This window comes from Miniopterus schreibersii (assembly GCF_964146895.1).
Source record: "Miniopterus schreibersii genome assembly, chromosome: 17".
Taxonomy (NCBI): domain Eukaryota; kingdom Metazoa; phylum Chordata; class Mammalia; order Chiroptera; family Miniopteridae; genus Miniopterus; species Miniopterus schreibersii.
In genome coordinates, this window is record NC_138117.1 from 355,199 (window position 1) to 383,056 (window position 27,858).

Here is a 27,858-nt window from a genome sequence, read left to right on the forward strand (position 1 = left end):
AGTGCCTGAGATACTTGACCAGGAGGGGAGCAAGCATTGGAGAGAAACAGGCCCCAAGGACCAGGTGAATATAGGGTGGACTATGTTCTACCAACAGTGCCGTTTAGTCCCTGACTTGAGGACTCGCTGTTGTTGATCCTGTAATGTGTGGAGGGGGTGTCTACACAAAGGGTGACATTTCTCTCTGCGAATTGCCCCTGATGCAGATCACATGTGGTTTAGCACTTACTCAGGACTAAACTTCCTTTCTCTTCTACTTTTGAGCAGAGAAATTCTAGGTTTGGAAGAGATTTTGTTTTTAATTATATTTCCAACAGCAGTAGTAAATATACTTCAGGTTTAAAGAAAAGTTTGTTAAGTTCTTAATATAGTGAGGTCACTATTGGCAAATAAAATGTCTAGTTCATTGATTTTTTTAATGTTCTAATTGCCCTTCATGGTCACACAGCCTCTTGAGGGCAGTTATCTATGTGCTAGTCAGTTTCCTTTTCTCTTTGGTTGGAAACTCTGTGAAGGTCTAAGTAACCAACAGTAGAACCTGCAGTGTCAACATGAGCCTTCTCGAGTGGCCCTCTCTAAAGAGCGTGTTTACTGCTGAAGACGCTGGCACAGTGTGTCTGGCGCGTCCACATCTGCTGTTACCAGAGGTGGGTTAGACAGTGGGTTTCTTCATTCCACCCCTCCAATTTCCTTCTTCAACAACTGTGGTGAGAATGGTGATATGACCACCAGCAGAGAAAAGGGAAAAGGGAAGTGATCTTTAACGAGCTTTATGTTGATCAGTGCTTTTGAAATGGCATACTTCAGACAGATATTAATTTAGGAATAAAGTAACTGGATAACCTCCTAGGGCTCAATGCCTTGTAGGGGAGGAAGGGGTTCTCCTTGACCCCTTAGGTCTCTGGCTGAGTCCGAACATCACACTAACAAAGACAGATGCACAGGAGGAAAGCAAAACCATTTTATTGAAGTTTCACGTGTGCATGGAGCCTTCATAGGAGAACAGGGACCTGAGGAAGCGGCCAGAGTAGGAGCTGTCAACAAGACCTGGAGGTTGGGTGAGGGAGCGAATGGTGAGGTAACTGGGGAGATGGGGCAAGTTAACAGGCTGCTTGTGCGGGTTTCTCGGCCCCCAGGTGCCCACCCGGGAGAAGTGTCTGCCTGCCCTGGTGCAGGGGGAGCGCCTGGCATAGCGAGTTCTGGGTTCTGTGGCCCATATGGAGGAAGAAGGATGAGGTGGTGGAGAGGTCAGAGCCACCTTCCTGCTGCTCCGTTTACTCTTTAATTTTCTAAGGTTTTTGTCCAGACGTTGAATTTGGGGATTCTTTATACAATTGGTATCCTTAAATCATGAGGTTTGTGGGCACTGTGCCTTGCACCTGGATTTCATGGGCAGAGCTGAGCAATACCATATTGTTTGTATGGAAGGAGAGGAGACAGGTCTTTTTAATATGTTAATATTCTCAAAAAAGCATGCAAAAAAATAACATGCTTACACTGAAATAACATCTTAGATGAAAAAAAAAGCCAATGCTTTAAAAACTGACCTGGAAATAGAGATGATTTTGGTTAAACGTAGAGATTCCATATTCTTTAATGATGAATAATATGTCCAACACATTAAAAATTTTTGATCATAATCACTAGTGACTGGGGATGGTTGTGCCTAAACACTGACGATTAATTGAGCTTCGTCATGTTGAAGGGAGGAAGCCTGTGGCATTCTGCAGACTTTATCCTTGGCCCAGCACCACTCAACATTTTAATTAGTAACCTGAATGAAATTACGAAAGGCACTTTGTAGACTTTGTGGATGATGAACTGGGAGATCCCAGATTTAGGAAACAAATGATATCGAATGACTGGAACTAGGGATGAAGTTAGAAAAACTAATTTAAGAGGGACAAGGGCAGTGTGTTATATGTGGGCCTGAAACCCAATTCAGTTCTGATTATAAAAAGGAGAGAAGGCAAAAACAGGCAGCCAGAGGTGTTTAGCTGACAGATGTCCGTTCAACAGCAATGTGTGACTACTGGTAAATGGGCTTTCAGTGTTGCAGTTATACAGAGGAGGCATCCCACTGCGCTGGCGAGACCTCCCTGGACTGGAGCATTGTGTCAGTGACAGACACCAATCTTTAGAGGAACACAGACCAAGCCTCTTAAACAGCCATTGGAAGAAGGGATTGTTTTGAAGCAGATAAAAGGTCACTAGAAACAGGAGGGTTGCTTGGGAATTCAGGAACGGCCGCCATGTGGGGAGGCGATAGATTTACTGCTTACTCTGTCCCAAGGTTTGGATCCAGGACCAGAGGATACAAACTACAGAAGTCGATTTTCGAACCAGCCCAGGAAAGATTGCCTGACAGCCTGTCTGGGGATGAGGGCACTGCCTGAATGGCAGCAGATCCCGCCATCAGTGGAAATTTTGAGCACGAGACACACATCTGCTTCACGTCCTCAGTGTAGAGGAATCTGAGGCCTACCCACCGTGTAATTGTCCCTTTCCACCTAGACTTATTCACTCTGAGACATCAGGTTTTAAAGGGTTACGAACTATCCTGGGAACAAGACTACAGGCAGTTAAGATGCTTCCCAGGAAGAGGACCAGAAGGGATAGTTGGGCAAAGGAAAGGAGTTCTGCTTTTAGAGGAAAGGTGGATTGTTTGAGAGGAAACATGACCCCATGGAGAAGACCAGGAGCCAGGGAACCAGGCTCAGTGGGAGGTGCCTTTTCAGAGGAAACATTTCCACAGACTACGAGCTGCTTGTGAGGGTGGCCGAATGTGAGCGCTTACTGCTTCTCCTTTCTCCCAGCGGGTTGTAATTTTTCTACCTAAATTAGAAAACTGAGTCTTCGACTGAGGTGGGTGAGGCGGGAAGAGGATTCATGACAAAGGAGGGAAATGAAAAGCAGCCCCGCCACTTGGAAGTCCCTCTGGACGCCCAGTCCCATCCCTGGGGCCTTAGCCGTCAGCTTTTCCCTTGTCTTTCCCATCAGCTCTGTGTCTGTGGTCATCACTCAGTATCTGTCCCTCTGAACCTCTTTCTGAAAAGGTGAGTTGTAGATTCTATTCTATGGGTCTGACTACCATGGTCAAGTGGTTTTTCTAAAATACAAAGCATGACCAACGTTGTTTCGGGAATTCAAGTTGGATGCAAAAAACTGTTAAATTTCCTAATCAGACCTCTGTTCTGAGACTGTTCATTCTGAAGACAAGAGTGACCAGACACAGGAAACAGATGTGAACTAAAAAGGAATTATTTCATGCACAATCCTACTATGTTTTTTAACACGGGATTGGGAACTTTTGCATCCTTGTTGGAGGGTTTGTTACAGTAATTCCTGGACCTCACCACCAGAGACCAACACAGAGATCTGAGGTGAGCGTGGATTTGCATTTCTGACGCGTGCCAGCAATGCCAAGGCAGCTGCTCTGTGGCCTTCACCATGGTGGCTCTGTCCTGACACAGTGTGAAGATGCCACCCTCAGTGTCCTCTAACATTTCTGGTTAAAAGAGATGGTTACAGACTCTGTGGTCCCTTCCCAGAGCAACTCAATCTTACCCTATTGCCCTCCTACTATGAGTGATGGCACAGTCAGGTATGACCCATGCAACTCAGTACCTCAAATGGTCTTTATTTCAATATTATAAAATGAAACTTTATATATTATACATAGAAAACTACCATTTGTCATATATAGAAGGTCATTTTCAAACAAAATACAATTTTAAAAAATGAAAAATTCCTGCTAAGTATTGTTTCCGAAGTTCTGAGCCTGAAGCCTGTTCTCTTTTTGTTAACAAGGGGGGTTAAAAGGTGACAGCGCAGCTGTGACATTCTCCTTAACTTAATCAGGAGGCTCGAGAAAGCACTGAAAAGAACTTTCTTATCACAGCACCCAAATGTTGCTTAGTGCTGTGTCCGCAGACCACCGAGGCAGCCCAGCCCATCTGCTCCAGCCATACTTGCACAGCGCCTTGGGAGACATGATGTCAAAGACACGTCTTTCTCGTCGTCTGCAGCTCATTCCACTGAACGACCACTAAAGAGACACTCCAAAGCCTCTCCTCTACACCAGGCCCGCTTCTCTCCTGACCGGATAGACTCAGCACACCCTGTCACACTTTCCCTAAACATCACTGTCACTGAACATGGACTACAATGAAAACTGGCCACTGAGCTGGCAGCAGCTCTACTAGGGATGAGGGCTGCTTGCAGATCCACCCGGACCCTCGGTATCATCTTATTTTGTGCCTCGTATTAAATTATGGGAGACAGTGGCTGGTATGCATGCACCGTATGCATACAGACTGGTTAGAAGGCTGGGTTTTTAGAACTAGGCAGAATGAAAACCACAGGGCAAAGTTCACTTTACCAGTCAGACCACCACATCATCAAACCGACATAAAGGCCAATTTGAAACGACCAAGATTTAAAGTAATTAATTTTTTAGAATATGTATATAGAAAGGGGAAAACCTTAAAAGAAGATGCTTTTTTCTCAACTTATTTCTCAAATCTTTATCCCAACACTTCAAAAAATAATAGGTATAATAATAGATAACTCATGTAGTTTCCATTTCCCATATTAATTTCCACATTTCTCAGAGGCATAGTAATGAGATACCACAGGTTAATGTCAAGCTCCAAAACGGAGATTAAAATATGTATTTTTATAATTTTAACAAAATATTTAATTGCCTCAACGCCGTCCGGTCGTCTCTGCTTTTTATTTGTTTCCATACCATGCTTATGGTTCTTCTTAGAAGTTCATCCTTTCAGCTTTGTCTGGTGTCACACTTTTTGCTGACATTGCTAATAAACATTTTCCTTGTACATTTCCACGTGGTGACGTAACCTAATTAACCAAAAAAGAACTCGCACTATATCTTAAATAAAAAAGCCACCCTGATGATGTGTAGCAGTTAGAAGAATGCATGAGAGCTCTGTGTCACCGGGCCGCAGCGTAACTCGGTGCACGGGCAGGACAGGGCTGGAATGATGAAGGAAGGAACGCCCTCCCCCAGGTGAGCAGGAAGCAGGGGGTAGGACAGTCACACTGTTCACGCTGAGGTTGTTGGTTGAGGTCAGAAATGGAGGTAGAAACACATGTTGAAAGATTTAATATTTTTCTTTATATACTTTGTATTGTTTTACCTGTGAGACAATTTTTAAAAAGAATTCCATTAATAACATTTAAAAATGTAATCTGGACAACAGAGTTTAGCACACACCCCTGGGAGAGGATGTGAGGCTGGACAGGAGGGTTGAAGACCGTGCTCTCTCTAGTGTGAGTATAAAGGACACTGCAAGAAGCAGGCTGCATCTCAGATGCATAATAAATAATCCACAAACAGTGAGTGTGAAGACACTTCCACGAGAAACACCCAACACCAACAGACATCCCTAGGTACAGGAAGCGTATAATTATTACATTTAAAAAACAGCTTCAGTTGTCCTGGCCGGGTGGTTGGCTCAGGTGGTTGGAGTATGGTCCCATGCACCAAATAAAGGTTTTGGGTTCAATCCCCAGTGGGGCGCTTAAGGGCGGCAACCAATTGGTGTTTCTCACATTGATGTCTCTCTCTCTCTAAAATCAATAAAAAATAAATAAAAAGAAAAAATAGCTTCAGTTAACGAGAGAGATAAAAATTGAACTATGTAGCAAATGCAAACTTTCTACTATTTTAATTTTTAAAAATACTGTAATGTCACAGAAAATAAAATTTACCTGAAGGAGAAACTTCATTAGAGCTACAAATACTCACATGGACTTCACAGTGACAGTCTGATCAGGACCACAGAAATATAAAATGCCTTTTAATAAACTAACTTTTCTTCTTGAAAAAGAGTCACCTACAAGCTTTTATTTTGAAATAAATTTAAGGACGGAAACCGAGAAGCGAGCAGCGTCTCTGGGTAGGGCTGGAGGCCCATCTGCTTGTTGTCCTTCAGCTTCTGCACTATCACTTTGGCAAACTCCTCCCCTTGGATGTCAGTGGTGTCCAGCAACTGCCTGACTTTTGCGGTCCTGGTGGGCTTGGTGCTGACGAGTTCATAGTCCTCCTTCATGATCAGGTCCCGGGACAGGAGGGCGTCCAGCACCTGGTTGAGGCAGGCTTCCGTCATCTGGCTCACAATGTCCTCCCTTTTACTCTGGATCCACTGCTGGGCCACTCCAGGCTGCGGTCGCTCTGGACAGAGCAAGGGACAGTTGAAAGGTGAGGACAGATACATAGTGAGGAGTAAAAGCAGATGGAAAAGAAATGATGAGGCATCAAACCTCATTTTACTGATTGTGCTAACATGGAAAACCAGTATTTCCAGGGATGCTGTTGCTTTTCAGAAAATATTCAGATATTTGAGTTATCTCTTCCCGTCCCCTCCCAGAAAAAGCACTGCCTTTTTATATGCTATAAATCCTGGGGGCAAAGCCATTTTTCAGGTTTTTAAAAAATGTATGAAAGATACCTGTACATTTGTTAGATGAATAAAAACTACTCTGCCTTTAGTAATGTATTAGGTCACACCTCCTCCTAGCCTCCCTCCCCCCCCAGGGATGCTCGTGGAAGGACCACCACTGAGTGTGACTGCACGTCAGCCCTCCTGTGTGCTGGGGCTAAGAATGTATGTGTCACATTGAGGAAGTGAAGACAACACGGTGTGGCAGGCCTATGAGCAGAGTGGTGAGCGTCTCACAGCCGAAACTTACCTGAATTTCCCACAGCTGAGAGTGGGTTTATTGCTAAAGAACACAGGGCGGTCTTGTGGTCACAGAAGGTGGCTGTCTGAGCCGCAGACATGTTGTCCCAGCTATGATTTGCCGGGAGGTGAAGCAGGGTAGAGGGGTCCTGTTTTTTTCCTGAAAAACAACATCTTCATTGGGGGTAGGATATCCCTCAGCTATTCCTGTTATGTTAGCTTAGGTGTCAACACAGATCATACAGAGGCCAGTACTCAGTGTCTGCCATTCTGCACTGCTGTTCAAGCTGGCGCATAGACCTAGTTCTGCAAGTGAGTGTGGTTTAGAACAGAAAAGGGTCTATACTCAGTGTTCCTACCATACTCTGTGCTCGTCTGTCGGATGTAAATTACAAGTCATGGACTTTTACTTTTTTATAGCATCCCGTTCTCCTTCCCTATCCCCACCATCCGCAGTTGGAAGTGTCCTCTGATTCTGCATGTGACGTGTTTCTCTACACTCCCCTTTGGGAATCCTGTTCAGCCTCAGGGCCTCAGCTGTCACCTCTCTTCCCAAGTCCATGTAATTACCTTTTCTGACTTCATGGAACCTCAGTCTCACATTTTAAGCAACCAACTGGACCTCACCCTCATATACATTGCTGAGCACTTCAAATTAAAAAAACCATTAAAAACTTATTCATCTTAACCCTAAAACCTACTTCAGTTAATGGCACTGATGTTCTCCCAGTCCCACCTCTCTCTCTGTTCCCTCCTGCAAGTGAGAAGTCCTATCAGTGTCCACACACCTGGCACAACTTCCTCCCTTCCTGTCCTCTGATCAGGCCTCCTAGTCTCTCAGCTGTGCTATAGCACAGACCAAAGTCTCCTAACTGGTCTCCCCACCTCATCTCCTTTTCCTCCCAAAATATCCTACAGAGTCTGGCCAGGATGAACCTTCCTAAAGCAGAGGATTTCATCATGTCACTCTCTTGCTCAAAAATTTGCTGTGCTTGCGCCCTACCCATGTGAAGGCCCCCGACAGCGCAGCCTGGTGCTGGGCTCCATCCTACTGCCTTTCCTCGCCTTCCAACCCCCTCTTCCACGAATCCCGACTGCTCACTGTGCTTTCTTGCTGCTGAGCCTCTGCCTGGAATGTCCACCCTGTGTAACTACATGATAACCACATGGTAGAGTCAAACGGCATGAAAATTTTATCAAAGACTTGGCTTCCAGTCTTGGATTTGCCAGCTACAATCTGTGTGATCCAGAAATCTTGATCTTAAAGGTCTGTAAAATGAGGCAGTCTCCCTCACAGGCTGTTGTGAAAGTGCCTGTGAAGAACGCTCTTCTCCTACAGAAATACCACAGCTCTGTGTCCACCTCCCTCCTGCATCAATCACTTTCTGTCCCACACTGTGGACACTCACACACACTGCTCCTCTTTCTCATAAGAGATTGTTTTATGCTTTTCTATAATGTCTAACATTTTTATACAAATCCACTTTTATACTGGAGTGGATTTCTTGAACATCCTAGACCATCTGTACTCTGTCCCTTTGTAAACATGAGCTATGAATGCAAATGAAAGACACATTCCATACAAACCATGACTGTTTGCCAAGAACATCATCTTGAAAGAAAATGGAAAATTCCAAATCATACTGACTAAAAAACGTACGTACTAGATAAAAAATCGTTGTCTTGAGGAGCTGACAGGAACCTGGAGGTTCCGGGAGAACCACCACTTTTAGGAAGCTGAGAGGATCCACATGATTCCTGAAGTAAACGGGACAAGCGAGTAGGTCAATGAAAACTCATTTTAAAGTTACACAGCTTTAATTTTTAAATAGTGCTTGCTTTTAGCATATTATAAACAGAGTCAAAACTACAGATTATGCCTTACAAAAGTAAAGAAACAAATACATCACATAAACAAAAAAACTTGATTTTTTTTGTCAGCTCAGATGGGGGGCACAATAATTAAATATAAATTAGAAATCATTATTTTTCCAGTATTTGCTATATGATCTTAGATGCTCTGAACAGTTGATGAGAAATTTGAAATTTGCCAATCTGGTTACCTACTGATTTAGAGCAAATGCCTACTCTCAGTGCCTCAGGTCCCATCCACATGGAAGGGTCCATGCAGAAGTGGTGGAGAGCTGGGCCCCCTCCTGGCTCCATCATGGAGTTACAGACTCACTTTTGGCAAGGCATTTCAAGCCTCTGGCTCTCGAGTACTTTTCTGATATCTGTACTATCTAAAAGTGTGCATGTGTGGGCTCAGAGATCCAGTGAGATCGTGTACGTGAAGGTGACTCAGAGACCATGTGCTGTGCTCTAGGGATCACTTTTATTTTCCGAATCTGTGAAGTGAACACACATTCTTAAAAGAAGTGACCAATATGAGATAAGCCTGAGTGACTGCTACTAAAGAAATCTTTCTTCGTGGGTGGTCACACAAATGGCATTTCCCTGTTATTAATCATTGTAAGAGGAAAGGACAGGCAGGCGTAAGTGTAGTGGCAGGACTGTAGTCAAGGACTGGCCTGGTACTACCCTGGATGTCATTCATCACAGATCAGTGGCAGGGGCAGAAGTCGGTGCCACACAAGGAAGCCAGACTGCTCTGAGGAGATGAACAGTGAACTAGAACTGGGAGAGCTGTGCTTGCATCTGGGGCTGCCATGGCTACCTGGCAGCACCTGGAACCTCCCTGGCTGGGTTCCCGGTGATAAAAGGAGTTAGATTAAATGATTTTTCATAGTCTTCTCACATTTTGAGTTTATTAACATCATTTTGTTTACCTCTTGTGGAGCATGATTTAGAGAGATGTTCAGAGGTAACTCCATTTTCTTCTTGCCGCATAAGTGAAGGGTACTCGAAGCACTCTGTAACTGAGTGAAGACATGTACGTATTTTAATTGGGGGTGATTAAGAAATTATGTGAGTAAAATAAACAAAACAACATACCCTAAGTGGTGACCTCTGTTTTCAGAAATTTCTTTATGAAAAAATCTTATTAAATTTGTATTCTACTCTTGGCCCCGCCGTTAGCTAGCCTTGTGGGGTGTTATGTCACTAATGTCCACACACCTCCATTATCACACCTGTACGGTGGAGATGATATTCTTGCCGTACGAGTTTCACAGAACTGATACAAGGATTTTTTTTAAATTAAAAAATACAACAACTCCAAGTGAAAACAATATAGCAAGTTAAAAACAATCATGAAAGTAATGCTATTATTAAATGATATTTAAGTATTTAAATATATATACTTTAAATTACTTTATTTAAAAAACCAAAACTTCTAAAAATGAACAGTTTTAAATATAGATCCCAATGTGAAAGTTGTTTGGGGACAAAAAGGAACCACAACGGTGCTCTTCTAGTTTAAAACCAAGAAAACAGGCCCTTCTATCCACCTTTGCTTAGAAGAAAAAGTGATGAGGAAAGAAAAGGGAACTGAAAAGATAAAGCAAAAAGAAATGTTACTGAAGTTTGTATCTACTGAGAAGTTGAGAAATTGGAATTTTCTGGAAAAGACTGCACCTACTCAGAAGCAGGGAAGTCAGTGAAGTTATTCAAAGACTTAACACAATTCCTCTTTAGTTCCTTAAAACACTCAGGCACTAACTAGCATTGTCACCATCAAGTTTTAGCTGGGTTAAGGGCAGCTTTTTCCTTTACGCGTGTCCCTTCTAAACGACAGGTTATGTCCATCGATCGGCAAACTGCAGGAGGCCAGCAGCAATGTCACTTAGTGATAAGTAAACACTAAGAGTTTGGCTAATGATTTTTATTATCACATCTCAGAAGTATCAGGAAACCCAGCAAGTGCTAAACTACACCTGCTCTGTTCCCTTAGGGACAACAGTTGCTTTTTGAATGACTTTGTTAAGTTAAACAAAACCTGAGTGTTAGGGCCCTTCAGTTCTGACCTGCAAGAGCCAGTGTGCATGAGTAAGACAACTATGCTGGGCCCATATCGATCGATACTGTGGTCTATGCAACCAACACCAAGAGAGGACAACAAAAAAGAAAAACGCAATTTAAAACTACATATTTTGGCCTCAATTTTTAATAAAAATCTTACAACTTAACTTAAATCTCAGGAAAGCCCAAGAACACTGGACAGAGAGAGGTGCATGGACCCAGAAGCTCCTACCCTGAGTGTAGTAAAGCTGTGGGAATAACGTAGGTTTCAAACTCTAGGTGATCTAGGGAACTCATTGTACACACTGGTACTCATGACACATTTTACATTTAAGTGTAATATATGGGAGTTCTGGAAATGTCTGAAATCTGGAGGTGGCCATTGGAATGGCATGGAAAAGCTCTTTTGTGACAAAAGGACAACATTTACAGTCTCTGATAGACTCTCCACCCCAATACTGGAGCCTGTACCTGTAGCCTGTGAAAAGTGTACAGGTAAGAACTATAAACCAAACTGAAAGTCTGTGTGACTAATATGTAACTGTTTAAAGTCTGATTTCCAGCATTTCATTTACCAACTTATTTACCTTTGTTTTCTTTAGTTGCAAAACAGCTTCAAGAAAACTTATCTCTTCATATGTTCTCAGAACTGGTTCAAGTTCTATTAAACATTCTAAGTAAGAAAAAAAATTAAAGTTCAGATTGTATCTAATCATTAAGTTGAATAATATAAATGCTAATATTTAACTAATAAGGCCCTAAGTCAATTTTCCCCCACTAATGACAACCACCAACTGTCTTAACAGCCTTTGTTACAGGCATAAAGATATCATACATACACTATAAACAAAATACTCTCAAAATGGATTAAAGACTTAAATGTAAGACCTGAAACCATAAAACTCCTAGAAGAAAACAGGCAGTAAACTCTTGGACATCAGTCCTAGCAATATCTTCTTAATATGTCTCCTGAAGTGAAAATAAATAAGTGGGACTACATCAAACTAAAAAGTTTCTGCACAGCAAAGGAAACTATCAACAAAATGAAAAGACAACCTACTGAATGAGAGAAGATATTTGCAAATGATATATCCCCTTATTGGATAAGGGGTTAATATCCAAAATATATAAGGAACACATACAACTTAACACCAAAATCAAACAATCCAATTGAAAAATGGGCAGAGAATCTGAACAGACACTTCCCCAAAGAGGACATACAGATGACTGATACATGAAAAGATCCTCAGCATCACTAATCATCAGAGAGATACAAATTAAAACCATGAGATATCAGTCACACCTGTCAGAATGGCTATAATCAATAAATCAACAAATAGCAACTGTTGGCGAGGATGTGGAGAAAAGGGAACCCTTGTTGGTGGGAATTTAGATGGTGCAGCCACTGTGGAAAGCAGTATGGAGGTTCCTCAAAAAATTAAAAATAGAACTTCCATATGACTCAGCAATCCCACTTATGGGTATTTATCCAAAGAAAACAAAAACACATTTGAAAAGATATGCGTACCTCTAAGTTCACTGCAGCATTTTTTCTACTAGCCAAGATATGGAAGCAACCTAGGTGTCCACTGACAGACGAATGGATAAAGCCGTGGCACATTTACACAATGGAATACATACTACTTGGCCACATAAAAGAATGAAATCTTGCCATTTGAGACAACATGGATGGACCTAGAGGATATTATGCTAAGTGGAATAGGTAAGACAGAGAAAGACAAATACCATATGATTTCATTTATATGTGGAATCTAAAAACGGAAACAGACCCATAGATTCAGAGAACAAGCTGGTGGTTGCAAAAGGATGGGAGTAGGGAGATGGGGGAAAAAAAGACATAGATCAATGGAACAGAAACGGAACTGAGAGTCTGAAGTTAAACCCTCACAGTATGGTCAGTTGCTTTTTGACAGAATTGAAAGGCAGTTCAGTGGGGAAAGGATAGTCATTTCAACAAATGGTGCTGGGACAGCTGGATAGCCACCTGGAAACAGATACATTTAGACTCTTACCCTCACACCACATGCAGAATTAACCTGCACGCACCTCCTAAATGTAAATACAGAAAATCTTCCTGACCTTGGGTTAGGCAAAGAATTCTTAGCTATGACATGAAAAACAGAATCCATAAAAAATTAATAATTGAGTTTCAAAATATTGAAAACTTTTACATTTCAAAAGACACTATTAAGAAAAATGAAAAGACTGGCCACATACTGAGAACGTTTTTGCATATCATGTGTCTGCTAAAGGACATACATCTAGAATAAAGAACTCTGGGCAACTTAATAAGACAACCCAATTTAAAAATGGGCAGAAAATTAAATTTCACCAAAGGGGAGATGCAAATGGATAAAAAGCTTATCGTGAAAGTGTGTTTAATGTCATCAGTCACTGGGAAATGCAAATTAAAACTGCAGTGAGAAATCACCTGTACCCACTAAAATAGCTGTGATTTAAAAGACACACTAGCAGGTGTCAACGGTGATGCAGAGACGTGGAAAACCTCCCGCGTTGTGAATGGGAACAGCAGGATGCAGCCACGTTGGAACACAGTCTGGCAGTTTTTAAAAATGAAAGATAAATTTACCACAAGCTGAGCAGTTCCACTCACAGTAGGCACCTGAGGGACGTGAAAACATTCACACAGGCAGCCTGGGGACTGGCAGCCAACAGGGGGAAGCAACCATGGTTACTGCTGTTACCACGACAAAAATGAGCTTGCTGCTCACGGGGGGCCGGGCCCCACATGTAAACCCAGCGTCACTAACACAAGTGGCACACAAAGCCACGCCTGGGAGGGGGGAGAGCAAGGTGCCCAGGACCGTGTTCGAGCTCTGAGCGTTCGGACGTTAGACAGTCAGTGGGGGAAAAGACTGAGGAGGAGAGGATAGTATTCCCTGAGTCTTAGAAACCACCAGAGGGAAAGTTTCAAGGAGAGTTTCACTTTGGAGACATGAAGATGCCAGGATTATCATCTCAGACAGCAGCTCTCAAGCCTTTAGGGCTCAGGACTCTGAAAATTACTGGGGGCTTTTGTCTGTGTGGGTCACATCTGCTGATAGCGTGTGAGGAATTATAACAAGTTTCAAACAAGAGCATATGAGAACTGTATTTCACTGTTTAGTTGGAATGAATATTCCCAGTCTGTGGCTTGTCTTTTTTTAATCTTTGAAATGCGAAATTTCCCCATTTCTGTGAAGTGCTATTATCAACTCTTTAATGGGTCCTACACTGGATGTCACATCCTCGAACGCTACCTAACCTGAGGCCACGAACACTTCCTCCTGCGCCTGCATTTAGGTGATGATCCACTGCCTCTGGTAAACCTTCATTCTCTCTAACCTTCTGTCTCTGGATTAGCACGCTGACTAGGGGAGTCTCCTGGCTGGCCTCTGCCTCCACTCCGCACAGCCACAGGAGTGACTGCTAGACCCGCATTAGATCAGCGCCTCCCTGCAACACACCTCCATGGCTCCCCACTTACTGGCAACAAATGCCCAGCTTTTTATGAGAGGGCAGCCTCTCCTTCCCTCTCCATGCTCATGCCACGTTGCTCCCTTCCTTGCTCACTGTATTCCAGCCACACAGGCCTTCTTTTTGTTCCTCTCAAATAGACTTTCCTCTCAGCTTGAGGGCCTTGCCCTGCTGTGTTCTCTGCCAGAAACACTCCCTTTAACTTTAGAAGGCTGCCTCCTTTCCAAGCTTTCAATTTCATGCCGAACATTTGTTCCTAGGGCTCCTTCCCCTCCTTTAACTACTGTTACCTTGCTTATTTCCTTTAGGACTTTAACAATTTTAACTTGGTTATTTATTTATTTTTTCTGCTTTCTCAACTAGGATGGTGAGCTCCAGGAATCTAGCAACTTAGTCTTGGTCACGGCTCTGTTCCCAGTGCTCATCTCAGTACGCGGCACAAGGTAGGTGCTCAGGAAATGTTTGTGGCGTACGAGAACAGAATCATTACCCCGTCAGAGTCCTTTTCCATTGGGACTCTCATTTCTGCTCTAGAAGTGTGACCCTGTGCATCACAACAGCGAGGGGAATAAACACAGCTGTGAGCCTGCCCTCTCTCTTGTCAGGGAACATTTATTCACAGCACGTCACTGCTCTGTAATTCAGGTCAGACTAAGGTGTGCACTCACTGAGGAAGGACGGCCTCTCATCGGGGTTCTGGGCCCATCCACTTTCTATGAGTGAGACCATCTGTGCTCGGTGAGGTGTATCAGGTGGTAGGCTTTCTTCACCAGTGTCTGGCCGGTGTCCTTGGGACACACTGTACATAATCTGCAAAGGATTGGTTACTTCTGTCGAAACAAATGCATGTCATTCATTAGAAATTTTTTATGATCCAATATGCTAAATGCATTCTAAAACCAACCAGGTGGAAATGAGGGACTCTTAATCTTAGGACTAATTCACTGCCCCCTTTCTGTTAGAGGAATATATATAGCCCAGCCACCACAGGCCTGTCTGGCTCTCCATGGGGAGTTTACACCATTGTCTTGTCTTGCTGAGATTCTGAAGTTGTCTGTTGCACAGCAAGCTGACTTATACAATCCTCAAAGTAAATATATTTTCAGAAAATTTAAGAATTATTCTTTAGTGTTTGATGGTCTTTATGCCAGGAGCACTAATTAAATTTTGGTAAGAAGAGTTTTATAGCTGGAATGAATCTTAGAAATAGGAATTCAAGATTCTCATTTTACAGAGAACAAAAGGAAGACTCCAGAAACTTGGTAGCTTGATGACAGAGCTAATAACTGTCAGAGCAAGAATTAGGGTCTAGTTTTCCTGATCCTGAATCTAGTATGCGTCTCAGGGTACAGGGGATTCGCGGTGAGCTGTTATGTTTTGTAGTGTGTTTTCCACAAAATGAACGGTAGGCAGATTCAGCCCAAGAGGAGCCTTAGAGAGTTCTGCGTGTGGCCCACCAACAGGACATCATCCCAACAGGAGGCCGGAACACACTTACCCTCAAAAGGCTGTTTTCTGGATAAGACTTCCCATGTGATAACTGCATAGCTGTTGGAGATAAAATATACACACTAGCTTATCATAGTAAACTATAATACAAGGTCTAAAAGCTGACTGTGGAGGTACTGTTTTTGCAGGTGACAAGGTAGTGAGCTGCTGTATAAAGAATCAGCATATACAACCAAGATGAGGAATATTCAGTTTGTTTTGAAAGGGAATTAATCTTAAACTGAAAATTAGGAAATTACTGTTATAAAAATTTGAAGTTATACAAAAATAACTTATGGATCATTTAATAATCATTCTTGAACACCTAGGTAAGCTGTACCCTCTAATTATATGATTTTATTATTCACTCAAAATAGAGCAATAAAAAAGTCTGTCATGCAGAGCCCTATTTATTGACGGTCTTCTTCAGTTGTGACAGATGTGAACCACGCTCTCCCCCTCTCTCTCCCTTACCCCACATCAAAGTCATGTCATAAAACCTGGGTGTTACAGTGTAAATTGACAGGACAGCAGATGTGCTTTAAAATGGTTTCAAGGGCGTGAAAGTGGCTTGAAGCACCTTTAACTTGAAATGCTCTCACTGTGGGCTCTAACTTATTTCCCCCACACTCAGGAAAAGAAGACTGAAAATCACACTTGGAAATGTAGCCTCAAAATTCTGATTTTCTAGTGTTGTTTTCAGGCACGTTAACTCTGAGCAGAGTAGTGCACTGCACCTGTATATGTCATGCTTGACACTGGCCCTGGATTTCTGCCCAGGCTCGTAGTTTTCAGGGGGCATGTAGATGATGGTGCCTCCTTCTGGCGCAGCTTTGCTGTTTCGCGACTGTGACAGGGACATCATGCGCCACTTCGATAGACCGAAATCTGCGATCTGTGAGGAGAAAGAGTGAGTGACTGAATCTCAGGACTTTCTCTTTAAACAAATCCAAGAATCGATCATCTTCGTTTATGTGTATTCAGTATAAATATTGTGTATATTACTTATTATTTCTACATACTCCACCAGTTTCTTGGATTCCATATTCTGAGCCCAGTGACTTTAGAAGCAATACACACTGACCTGAAGTTTAGCTCAATATTACAGATTTCTAAAGGGAGACTTAGAAAAAGAAAGAGGAGTATTTTCCTTATAATCTAGATGAGCATATCCACTGAACACTGTTCATGACAAGCAGCTTCCTGGCCTGTGCTTTTCCAATCCACCTGCACCTCCCAGAGCTGCTAACCTACCCTTCCCATGGGAGCATCGCAGGTGCAGGTACCCCTCGGGTTTACATGTTCCCATTTACAGTGCTCTACAGCAGCATCCTTGGATTCCGAAAAGCAGAATCCCCCAGTGTATAGTTCGTTGTTATACGACTTATGCCTACTCTAAAAAAGCCCCGTCTGTTGGCAGTAGAATCGTTTCATATAAAGCGTATTTATCTGTGACAACGAGCACCTAAAGAATTACTGGGGCCAGACATTCCTGCTTCTGATGTGTCCTTCACAGTTCTATGTCACTAGTATATATTCTGCATGTGTTTAGTGTATCTTATCACTAAATATTTAAAAGGTACTTTATTTTTTAAGATGGAAGACAAAATATAAGAGCAGAAACAATATGTAGTGGACAGAAGAGGATGGGAAACCTTGGAAGGCACTGAAGGTCAGTTCCTGAGACCCACTGCAGGAATTCAGAGTCAGCACGCACAGTGGGATGCGCTCTGCCCAGGACACTGCTGCTTCAGTTATTCAGCTCTATACTTCTACTGGTTTTAACAGAAGAAATCGTTTGTTTGCTGTGTAGATGAATTTGAGATAAATATGGCCCCACCCCAAAAAGGGAGGGAGGGAGTGGGCTGATAGGGACCCACGGAAGGTTCTCAGCACCCTAGAGTGAAGCTCTGAGCGGAGCTTTGCGCCACTACCTTAATCACAACCCGAAGAGACAGAACACTAGCTAAACTTTAGGATGACACAAAGCTGGGAAAGAAACTACAATCCTTGGAACACAGAAATAACATTCAGGAAGGCCTTAAAGGGTGAATTGATCGCTTAGGTCTAACAAGATAAAACTGATGTCTAGAAAGGGTTCTGTAAAGCACGTGATACGGAGACATGGCCAAGCAACAGTACCAAGAAAGAAACTCGAAGGGCTTTCTGTTGACACTGAGCCCAATCTGAGTGTTGGGATATGGCTGCTCCCCAAAAGCTGCTGAATGACTAAGAAACTTTTCAGTGAAGTATTTAGGACTAGGGTACATGACACTTCAGGTCAACTCTACAGTGGTCAGACCACAATGACAGAGTATTTTGTTCAGTTCTGAGGGTCAAAATTTAAGAGATTGGACACAGATTCACCTAGATAGCACCTGGGATTAAAACCAGGTCATAAGGAAACTGGTTGGGGACTCAGGGATGTTTGGCAGGGAGAAGCCATAACAGAGTGTGAGGGGCAGGGCTATGGCCATCCTCAAGCATTGGATGGGCTATTCTGTGGAGGCAGAACTGGACCGACTCCACTTATTACACAGAGTAGACCTGGGCAGAAGCTGTAGGGAAGGAGCTCTGGCTGATCACAGGAGAAAGTCACAGTCATTCCAGGGTGGATGCTGAGGCTCCCCTGTCACAGGGTCTGCCTTGGAGGCCAAGGGTGGTTGCAAGGAAGATGCAGGGACTAGCTGAGGTTCCACAACTGATGCCATAGCCTAGTCTCTTTCTAGCAAGACGGGGGCAGCAACTGCTTCCCTCCCCTCCTCCCCCATCTTATTCGAGGAAGGGGAAGGTTAATTTTTTCACTTAATTTTTTTCACATTTCTTGTACTTATTTCTCTGTTGTTCCAACTTCCCTATTACTTTTTTCTTTGAACATTTTTTATATTTACAATAATTTCAACTACGTGTATTATTGTAAGAAATGCAGCAAAATAATTTATAAAAATAAAATGAGTTACATTTAGTATTAACTACTCAGCAACTACCTTTTATTGCTGCCGTCGGTTAGGTGAAGGGTAACTGAAGTCACTGCATCTCTTCCTCTGCCATCATTGGCTCAGAGTAATAACATGAACTCAAAAGCATAAACTTATACAACTCTGAGGGACAACACAGAAGAAAATCTTCATTACCCAGGGCGTAGACATGACAGCAGAAGCATGGTCCTGGCAGAACAAATGGCCAGCTGGACTTGGTCAAAAGGAAAAGCTTTGCTTTGTGAAGGGCCCTGTTTAAAGGAGGAAATAACTGCAGACCACAGATCTGATGAAGGGCTCCCCTCGAGACATCATACAGAACCCCCAAAACTGATGGTACAGAAACCCCCAAAACTGACGGTACAGAACCCCAGACCCAGTTAGAAAATGGCTTCAGACATAAAGAGACCTTTCATTGAAAAGAACAGATAGATGACACACAGCACATGAGAAGGGGTCCATCATTAGCCATTAGGGAGATGCAAATTAAGACATGACGAGATATCACTATACGTTTATTAGAACAGCCCAAATAGAAGCTGGGGCGGTAATACCAAATGCGGGCGAGGGTGTGGAAAAGCTGGGTCTCATTCCACATTGCTAGTGGAATGTAAAACGGTACAGCCACTCCAGAAGATAGTTGGACAAAATAGTTAATAAACTAAACATACTCTTACCATGGGACCAAGCAGTTGGGCATTTATCCCAGAGGAATGAAGACTGATGTTCAATCAGAAAGTTGCACAGGACTGTTCATGGGAGCTTTATAGCGGCTGCCAAAGCCTGGAAATAACCAGTCTCTCAACAGGCGGGTGGTTAAACAAGTGGGCTACTCCAAGTAGCAGCGTGTTGGTTCTCAAAGGCATTATGCTAAGTAGACAAAGCCACTCTCAACATGTCACACACAGTATGAGTCTGTTTATAAAGCATCCTCCAAATGAAGAAATTACAAATATGGAAAACAGATGGGTGGTTTCCAGGGGCCAGGAAGGGGGTGTGGCTGGAAAGAGCTGCGTGAGAGCTCTCTGTGGTGTGGGGCAGTGTGCACAGGTGACAGAGTGACACAGGACTGCATACGTGCATCAGTGTCAAATTCCTGGCCTTGAAATTATACTGTCATTATGTGTCATGTGACCATTGTCAGAAATTGGGTGAAGGGCACATGGGACCTCTTTGTATCATCTCTGCAACTTCCTGTGAATCTATACAAATTTCAAAATAAGAAGTAAAGAAAGGTGTGCTCCACAATTTCAGTTAAGAACGTAATGACTTTGCCCTGGCCGGTTTGGCTCAGTGGCTAGAGCGTAGGTCCTCGGACTGAAGGGTCCCAGGTTCGATTCCAGCCAAGGGCACGCACCTCAGTTGCAGGCTCGATCTCTGGCCCTGGTTGGGGCGTGTGTGGGAGGCAACAATCGATGTCTCTCTCTCCCCCTTCCACTCTCTCTGAAAAGCAATGGAAAAAATATCCTCAGGTAAGGATTAAAAAAAAAAGGAACATAATGACTTTGTATTTTGTACTGTAGTTGGGTCCCAGGAATGACTAAGCCATTGCAGCAGGAAGAAGGGACACTGCAGATAAGAATTAGGGGCCATGGAAAAGGCAGAGAGGTTGAGTTCGTAGGTGGAAAAATAACCCTTTTCAAAGCTATTCATCGCATGGATACACATAAACTTTTTAAAAAAGTAATTACCTTAACATGAAACTCATTATCTAATAAGATATTCTGAGTCTTCAGGTCATGATGCAGTAGAGGAGGGTTCATATTGTGCAGGTAATTCACGCCCAGTGCAATTTCGTGGAGGATGCGGAATCTCAGCGGCCAGGCAACATCAGGATATTCCATTTTCTTCACATATGCAACAAAGAAACAAAACCAAAGTCAGTGCCAAATTTCCTTATATTTACTCTTAGAAAATTAAACATTCCATGAGAAAATGTAGTATAAAGTAGAAACATATGCTCATTTTTATTACATAGTATCAATCTGACATTGATATCCTTGTATCTTTATTTTCCTCACTTTTTAGAGAAAATAACTTTATGGTATTGATATTTATTCCCTTTTAGTTTATGTTGGTACTGTAACTACAGGATATTGGGTCTTCTTTCTTCAGTTGATGCAGTTCCAATTACTTTGAAATCTGTATAATACCCACACACATATACCTACACCCACACCCATCTCCCCGCTCTATGGCTTATATCAGGTAGCTTCTGCGTCTGCACAAGAGAACACACACACACACAAACACAATGTTTCTAGTGCATACCAAGCCATTCATTCAAATTAGTGTTTTAATTTCTCTATTAATATAAAGCCATAATTTATTATTATAATCATTGCATCTATTAAAATATGACATTTTTTGACTAAGCATTAATATCTCATACTTTTAATCATATAATTAATTTGCATTACAACTTGAAAAATTAGCCTTAAGCTTTGTTTTTATGAAGGAGACAAAGGCCATTTTATTTATAAAACATCTAAAATACAGACATTTAAAACAATGTTTTATATTTCTTGGTATGTACAAGCGATATCCATCTGAACTTTCATAAAATAAATGTTTTCTGAACATAAAAATTAATGCAGCATCTTAGGAGAATGAGTATGCTCAGAAGAATTAAGTATTTTAGCATGATCCCCCAGTGAATAGGCAGGTACCATGCTCCTGGGTACATTTTCCTAAGTGACAGGAAGCAGTTTGCTTCTACTGAAAGCTCCAAACTGTCCTAAAACTTTTGCTGCAAATGGGTCAGCTTATAATTCAGTGACCAACCTGGCAGGGAAGTGGGTCAGAATACTTTGTGTTTACATTGTATTTTATTTCAACCATCTTTTGTGAGGGTGGAGGAGTGCTTCAAGATAAATCCCACCCTAATTAATGTAATACAGGAAGCCAAAGAAACACAAATACTCATGTTGAACATTAGTTCCTCTGGTACATACAGAGCCCCGTCCACGTGAGCGACCGAATCTTTTAATCTGTAGAAAGGTGACTTTTCTTAAAATTACGTAGTTTAAAGGGGGGAGAAGTCCTCTCTGCACTGTAGTGTTACATGAGGGCTTCTGGTCATGATTCCTTCCAGGAGTCAGCAGTTCCCCTGCAGGAGGCTCTAGAATCCTAAAGGGCTCCACATCTGAGTGCCAGAATGTCTACTGGGGTCCTAGGTATGGGAACAAAGCACTGGAATTCCTACTTATTTTTCAGAAAGAAAAAAAGTTGTGCTGGATTAATATTTGCATCTTGACTGCTGTGGTGACTGCACAAACCTCACACACTGACCCCATCCTGTTTTATGCTCACGTCGTACAAAGAATGTGCTGTGTCCTGAATCAAAGAGGTGTCACTCACCTGCGGCTGCCAGGGTCCCCCACTCTCCCTTTTCACCTACAGAACACTGATGGATCGGGATTCAGGAGCATCCAGTAATTGGATTTTACACCAAGTTTTAACCAAACCACCCTTGCTAAATGGACTGAGTAGTTTAAAGATTTATTGAACAAAACTGCAGGTTGGAGATACTGTCCACTCAAGCAAACAACAGAAGAGTACACCTATTTTGAGAATGAGGATCCCCCAGTTTGTTTACTGATGGGATTCACAACCAAGGCCAGAGTAACTGGTACCTTGCAGGAAAAAAAGACACGGCTCGTGCCACTGCCGATTATGGAAAAGCTAATGCATCTGGTACTCAGAGATGGATTTATTTGGCCAATAATTTAGAACTTCATGAACTGGTATTATCAACATTTAGTACGTTCTCTGCTGTGGTGACTGCACAAACCTCACACACTGTGGGTTTGTGTGAGGTATTGGGCTTCAGGGCAGAACTCAGGAACAGGAGCCTGAGCAAAGCAGGTCCCTTAGAATGCGAGGCCTGGCTCCATGCTCTCTCAGAAGCCACGGGTGGCAAAGCGTCAGTGCCGCCACTGCTGCTCCTCATTCTCACTCGACTCCCGTGTGCTCCCCCAATAACCTGATCACAGGTGAGGCCACAGCACCGCAGCGGAAGGGAGTTCCAGCCCCTGGAAACCACAGTGCTTACCTGATGCAGGAGCTCATTTAAGGATCCATTTGGCATGTATTCAGTGACGATTCCCAAAAACTCAGGCTCATTGCAAATTCCCAAAATCGGAAGAATGTAACTAAATCTAGCTTTGTGTAAAATCTCAGCTTCTCTTAAGACATCATTTCTTTCACTAGAAAAAACAACACATAATTATTTTAAAGTAATGAAAAATACAGAATTATCATGCCCATGATATTAAGTTAGCCTGGACTTTCTCAGTAATTAGCTTCTGACTTCTTGTAAATTATGCAATTTCTTTGTCCTTTTGTTTGTTTTTAAAGTAGGGAAACACCTACCTTATATAGTCTACAGGTTTGTTTACAAATCAAAAAACTTCTATAAGCCACTGACAGAAAAAAGTGCTACGCCTAGGTTATCATTATGGTACTTTTCTAGGAAAGGGAAAGAACACAATGGGTGAGTTTGTAGTCTACATTAGAACGGCTGATGTGAATTAATTAAACTGTTATGTTTATGTTGTATTAAAATGATCATATTTGATTAGATGATTATTTTAAATTTTATGGTTGCATATACCATGTAAAAATTTCCCAAATACCCTGAATATTAAAACATCTAAATGGTGTAGATTTAAATGACTAGGTGACAGTTGCATGAGAGTCAATAATACTTAGAAGTTATACTCTGGAACCCAGGAAAAGAGCACTGAGAACAGGCGAGTGCTTCTGACAGATGCCGGGGGCAGCTCTGGGTCCAGGTCCAGTTGCTTATTCATACACAAAATAAATATGGACCTTCTACTAAGAATGAACTGTGCTCAGCATTATGGAGACTATAAAGATGGGAAAAACACAGGCTGTACTCTTGAGTTGCCCAGAAATCTTTTAGGAAAAATAAACACTCATTGTGGCTTTGATTTGCATTCTCCTGGTGGTGATGTTGAACCACCTTTTCAAATACCTGTTGGCCATATGTATGTCTTCTCTGGATGTGTTAATTACCTTGACTTGGTAACCTTTCCACAATGCATGTATATCAAGTCATCATGTAGAACACTTTAAATATCAGTCAGATATGCAGTCCATGGACTGTACAGGACAGTGGTCCTGTAGATTATAATGGAGCTGAAAAATTCCTGTGGCTTAACCTTGTGTTTTATACAACAACATGCTGTACAGCTTGTAGCCCAGGAGCAGGAGGCTCTGCCATGCCGCCCAGGTGTGCAGTAGGCTACACCACCCAGGTCTGTGTACGTGCCTTTAAGATGTTTGCACAATAGAATAATCTAATGACACAGTTCTTAAGCGGTACATGAGTGTTTACAATTATATTAAAAATATAGAAAGCAAATAAAAAAGATAACTAAAATATAAGGCAGAATATGATTAGTGCCACCAAAAAAAAAAAAGTAAATGAATAAATAGAGGACTGTGGGAACTGAGAAAAGAGTCAACTTTGGGTTCAGGGAGTCATCACAGTCTTCAGAGAGATGGGTTTCAACCCTCTGCCCTTTAAGGACGGATAGAACTTCAACATTTGGAGAAAGGGCATCCAAGACGGACATGGCCCCTGAAGTGAGAGGGACCTTGCCTTTTTCATCAGTGTATCCCCAGGACCTGGAACAGTGCCTGGCACATAGTAGGTGTTTAATGGATACACATCAAATGTATTCAAGGAAGCTCACATGAGGGCTATGTATGGAGAATGGCCAGCTGTCTAATGTGAGTCAGGCTGTGAGAGTTGTGAAAGGAGTGAAGGTGACCAGGGCAGGCAGGGCCATGTCTCCGAGCCGTAAAGCCAGTCGAGGGCATTTACACTCCATTTGCTCATCTCTTGAGTTGTGACTGCAGGTTTTGAAGCAGAGGAATGACATGAGCAGAACAAACTTCTACGATTCACTCGGCAGCAGGATGTAGGATCAGCAGGAAGGGAGAGTGTAAAGTCAGGTGTTGGCTATACTACTAGTCAAGGTGTGAAGCAGCGAAAGCCTGAAACTAGAGGTCGCAGTGGAAATGGAAAGAAAAATACCAGCCTTCTAGAAGGCTCACCCAGCTGTGCTGATGACTGACTACAGGGACAAAAGAAAAAGGAAGGGAATTGCAGATGTGACCAGTTTTCACCCTGGGTGAATGGGTGTCGCAGCAGCAATGACAGAACTAGAGCCGTCTCCAGGAGAAGCCTGTTGGTGATGGTGATTATTTGGGTCTTAAACCACCCAAGCTCTGGATGAATGGCTGTTGCAATAAAAGCAACAGACATCCCAGACCAGACAGTGAGGGCTGCTTTAGAAATAAACAGAAAGAAAAATAAAAAGCCTCAGTCATTTATGTTCTGAATAAAGGATCACATATATATTGATACGTTTAAAATTGAAGATTTAGAAGAGGGTACACTCTGTTCTTCAGCCACTTACTACCCAACTGGGAGGCCACCAATCATGTCAGTTTTGTGAGACCTGTTTTAATAAACCTATATTCCCTGCGTTAAGACAGTTCTGTATTCCCATCAAGAGATGTAGGGCAACAAGACAGTTACTGGGCAGCATGCTGGCAGGGAGACGGAGGATGGACCTGAGATTCCTGGAGACTCAGAAAGAACCACAGACAAGCAGCGCGCTGGGGAGGTCTCGGTGGCATCTGCTACTCTCTTCCCCCTCCCGGACGGGTGCGGGGCTGTCTTCTATTTTGATCTGTTGTGTGTCAGCTGCTTTATATGCACTGTCACCCTACAGTCGGCCCCTAAAGTTGGGTTCATAATCCCTACTTCGTTCATGAGGGCACCGAGGCTCGAGTCAACTCATCACTTTCTTGTGGTCACCCCAAGTGGCCGGGTGGAGTCAGGTTTGAACTGCAGTTGCGGGACTCAAAGCCTGTGTTTTCCCTTCCAGTGCATGATCAGAGAAGGAAGGTTCTCCAAGTCAGGTTTGGGGAAGATTGAGCGAGTGGGAAAACAGAAAAAGCCAAAATGTTTAAAAATAGAGTTTTATATTTTTGAAACTAAAAATGTAAAATACAGCTTCTGTAGACATATCACGCAAATTACCAGCCAAAAAACCACCGTGGCTTCTATAGGGTGTTTGAACAGCCAGTCAGCCCCATCTACTCATGAAGAATTGGGAGGTTGCCGGGAAGGTCCTCTGGGGGCAGATACCAAGCCATGGAGGAGGGCTAGTCCTTAAAATAAGAACAGGAACCATCCCCTAAGGCAAACATTTTCCACACGGGCCCAAGGTCTGTGCATTTATCATTCCCACTTTATGTGGGGAACTAGCCTGTGACCAACTACACAGCCCAGCCCCTGCGAGCACTGGTGCTGCTGGTCACATCAGCCCAGCCCCTGCGAGCACTGTGCTGCTGGTCACATCAGCCCAGCCCCTGCGAGCACTGTGCTGCTGGTCACATCAGCATCAGCCCAGCCCCTGTGAGCACTGTGCTGCTGGTCACATCAGCCCAGCCCAGCCCCTGCGAGCACTGGCGCTACTGGTCACATCAGCCCAGCCCCTGCGAGCACTGGTGCTGCTGGTCACATCAGCCCAGCCCAGCCCCTGTGAGCACTGGTGCTGCTGGTCACATCAGCCCAGCCCCTGCGAGCACTGGTGCTGCTGGTCACATCAGCCCAGCCCAGCCCCTGCGAGCACTGTGCTACTGGTCACATCAGCCCAGCCCCTGCGAGCACTGGTGCTGCTGGTCACATCAGCCCAGCCCAGCCCCTGTGAGCACTGTGCTGCTGGTCACATCAGCCCAGCCCAGCCCCTGCGAGCACTGTGCTGCTGGTCACATCAGCCCAGCCCCTGCGAGCACTGGTGCTGCTGGTCACATCAGCCCAGCCCAGCCCCTGTGAGCACTGGTGCTGCTGGTCACATCAGCCCAGCCCCTGCGAGCACTGTGCTGCTGGTCACATCAGCATCAGCCCAGCCCCTGCGAGCACTGTGCTGCTGGTCACATCAGCCCAGCCCAGCCCCTGCGAGCACTGGCGCTACTGGTCACATCAGCCCAGCCCCTGCGAGCACTGGTGCTGCTGGTCACATCAGCCCAGCCCAGCCCCTGTGAGCACTGGTGCTGCTGGTCACATCAGCCCAGCCCCTGCGAGCACTGGCGCTACTGGTCACATCAGCCCAGCCCCTGCGAGCACTGGTGCTGCTGGTCACATCAGCCCAGCCCAGCCCCTGTGAGCACTGTGCCGCTGGTCACATCCTAGGAGCGCACAGGACGTGCTGATGCCCCCGGAGCCCTGGTCTCGGCTTCCTGACAGTTACCTTCCTGCCCATTCAGAGAATTTCAGGTCGTGAAGGCCGTTCGTGAGGAGGGAAAGGGAACCCCCTTCTTGCCTTGGCCGCCTCGTGGCACAAAACTCGAACGAAAACCCACGGCGGGAGTCCCACTCTGCCCAGGGTTCCTCCTGGGCCCCGGCGCCGGCCGCCTCTCCCTCCTGCCCGCAGAGCCCAGGGCGCGGGGTAAACAGGCCGCACCCGCGCTGACGAGGCCGGGAGTAGCGTGCGCGGGGTGGGAACCGCCTTCGGGGTGTCGCCGGTCTCCCCAGAGATCCGGGCCGGGCAGGCCCGACACCGGGCAGCCAGGGACGCGCGGGGCTGCGGCGGAGGAAAGGGCCCCGCACCGGCCGCCCGCCAGGGGCGCGCCAGGGGGCGGGGCGGGCGGGGGACGCGGGGCGACCCGGCTGGAAACCGAAACCAGCCTCGCCTCCCCGCCGGTGCGCGCGGCGCCCGAGCCCAGCCGCCCGAGCCGGGCGTTCCGAGCTTCCGGCCTGGGCAGCGCGGGTCGGGCGCCGCTGGCGGGGGCACGCAGGGGGCACGCAGGGGGCACGGAGGGGCCTCCGGCGGCTCTGCTCTGAGCAGCAGCCCAGGCGGCCGCCCAGCCTCGGCCACGACAGAGCTCGGCGGGCCCCAGGCCCGCGACACCCACGGCGCTCCGCGCTGAGCGCCGGGCGGGCGCCGCCGTGGGCAGCGCGCGGGGACAGGCGCCTACCTGTCGTGCAGCGGCGTGTGGATGTGCAGGTGCTTCACGGCCACCAGCACGCGCCAGTCTGCGTGGCGCGCGGCCGACACGGTGCCCGACGCGCCGCGGCTGAGGAAGCGCAGGTCGGCGAGCTTGTGGGAGGGCACGGCGGGCAGCGCGCTGCAGATGGGCTCGGCGCTCATGGCTCCCGGCCGCGCCCCGCGGCCCGCTCCCGGCGCGCACGGCCCCCGCGGCCCGCCGGACCCAGGCCGCCC

General features: G+C 44.7%; 1 protein-coding gene and 1 long non-coding RNA gene across 3 annotated transcripts in view; one reads left to right on the top strand and one right to left on the bottom strand.

Moving 5' to 3' along the window:
- Window positions 1–18,588, top strand: part of LOC308546855 — a 43,188-nt gene extending 24,600 nt beyond the window's left edge. For both annotated transcript variants that reach the window (XR_013997411.1, XR_013997412.1), the window contains exons 2-3: window positions 14,490–14,569; window positions 17,211–18,588. This is a non-coding gene — a long non-coding RNA (uncharacterized lncRNA). The remainder of the gene's footprint in view (window positions 1–14,489; window positions 14,570–17,210) is intronic.
- Window positions 1,320–27,832, bottom strand: RIPK2 (receptor interacting serine/threonine kinase 2). Its single transcript, XM_081116307.1, has 11 exons — window positions 27,614–27,832; window positions 22,647–22,800; window positions 20,284–20,439; window positions 16,352–16,509; window positions 15,625–15,674; window positions 14,795–14,956; window positions 11,216–11,301; window positions 9,497–9,586; window positions 8,372–8,465; window positions 6,718–6,867; window positions 1,320–6,199 (listed from the first exon to the last, which is right to left on the bottom strand). Exons 1-11 carry the CDS (start codon window positions 27,784–27,786, stop codon window positions 5,862–5,864), a joined length of 1,611 nt encoding a protein of 536 aa, XP_080972433.1. The 5' UTR covers window positions 27,787–27,832; the 3' UTR covers window positions 1,320–5,861.
- Between the last annotated feature and the right edge of the window lie 26 nt (window positions 27,833–27,858).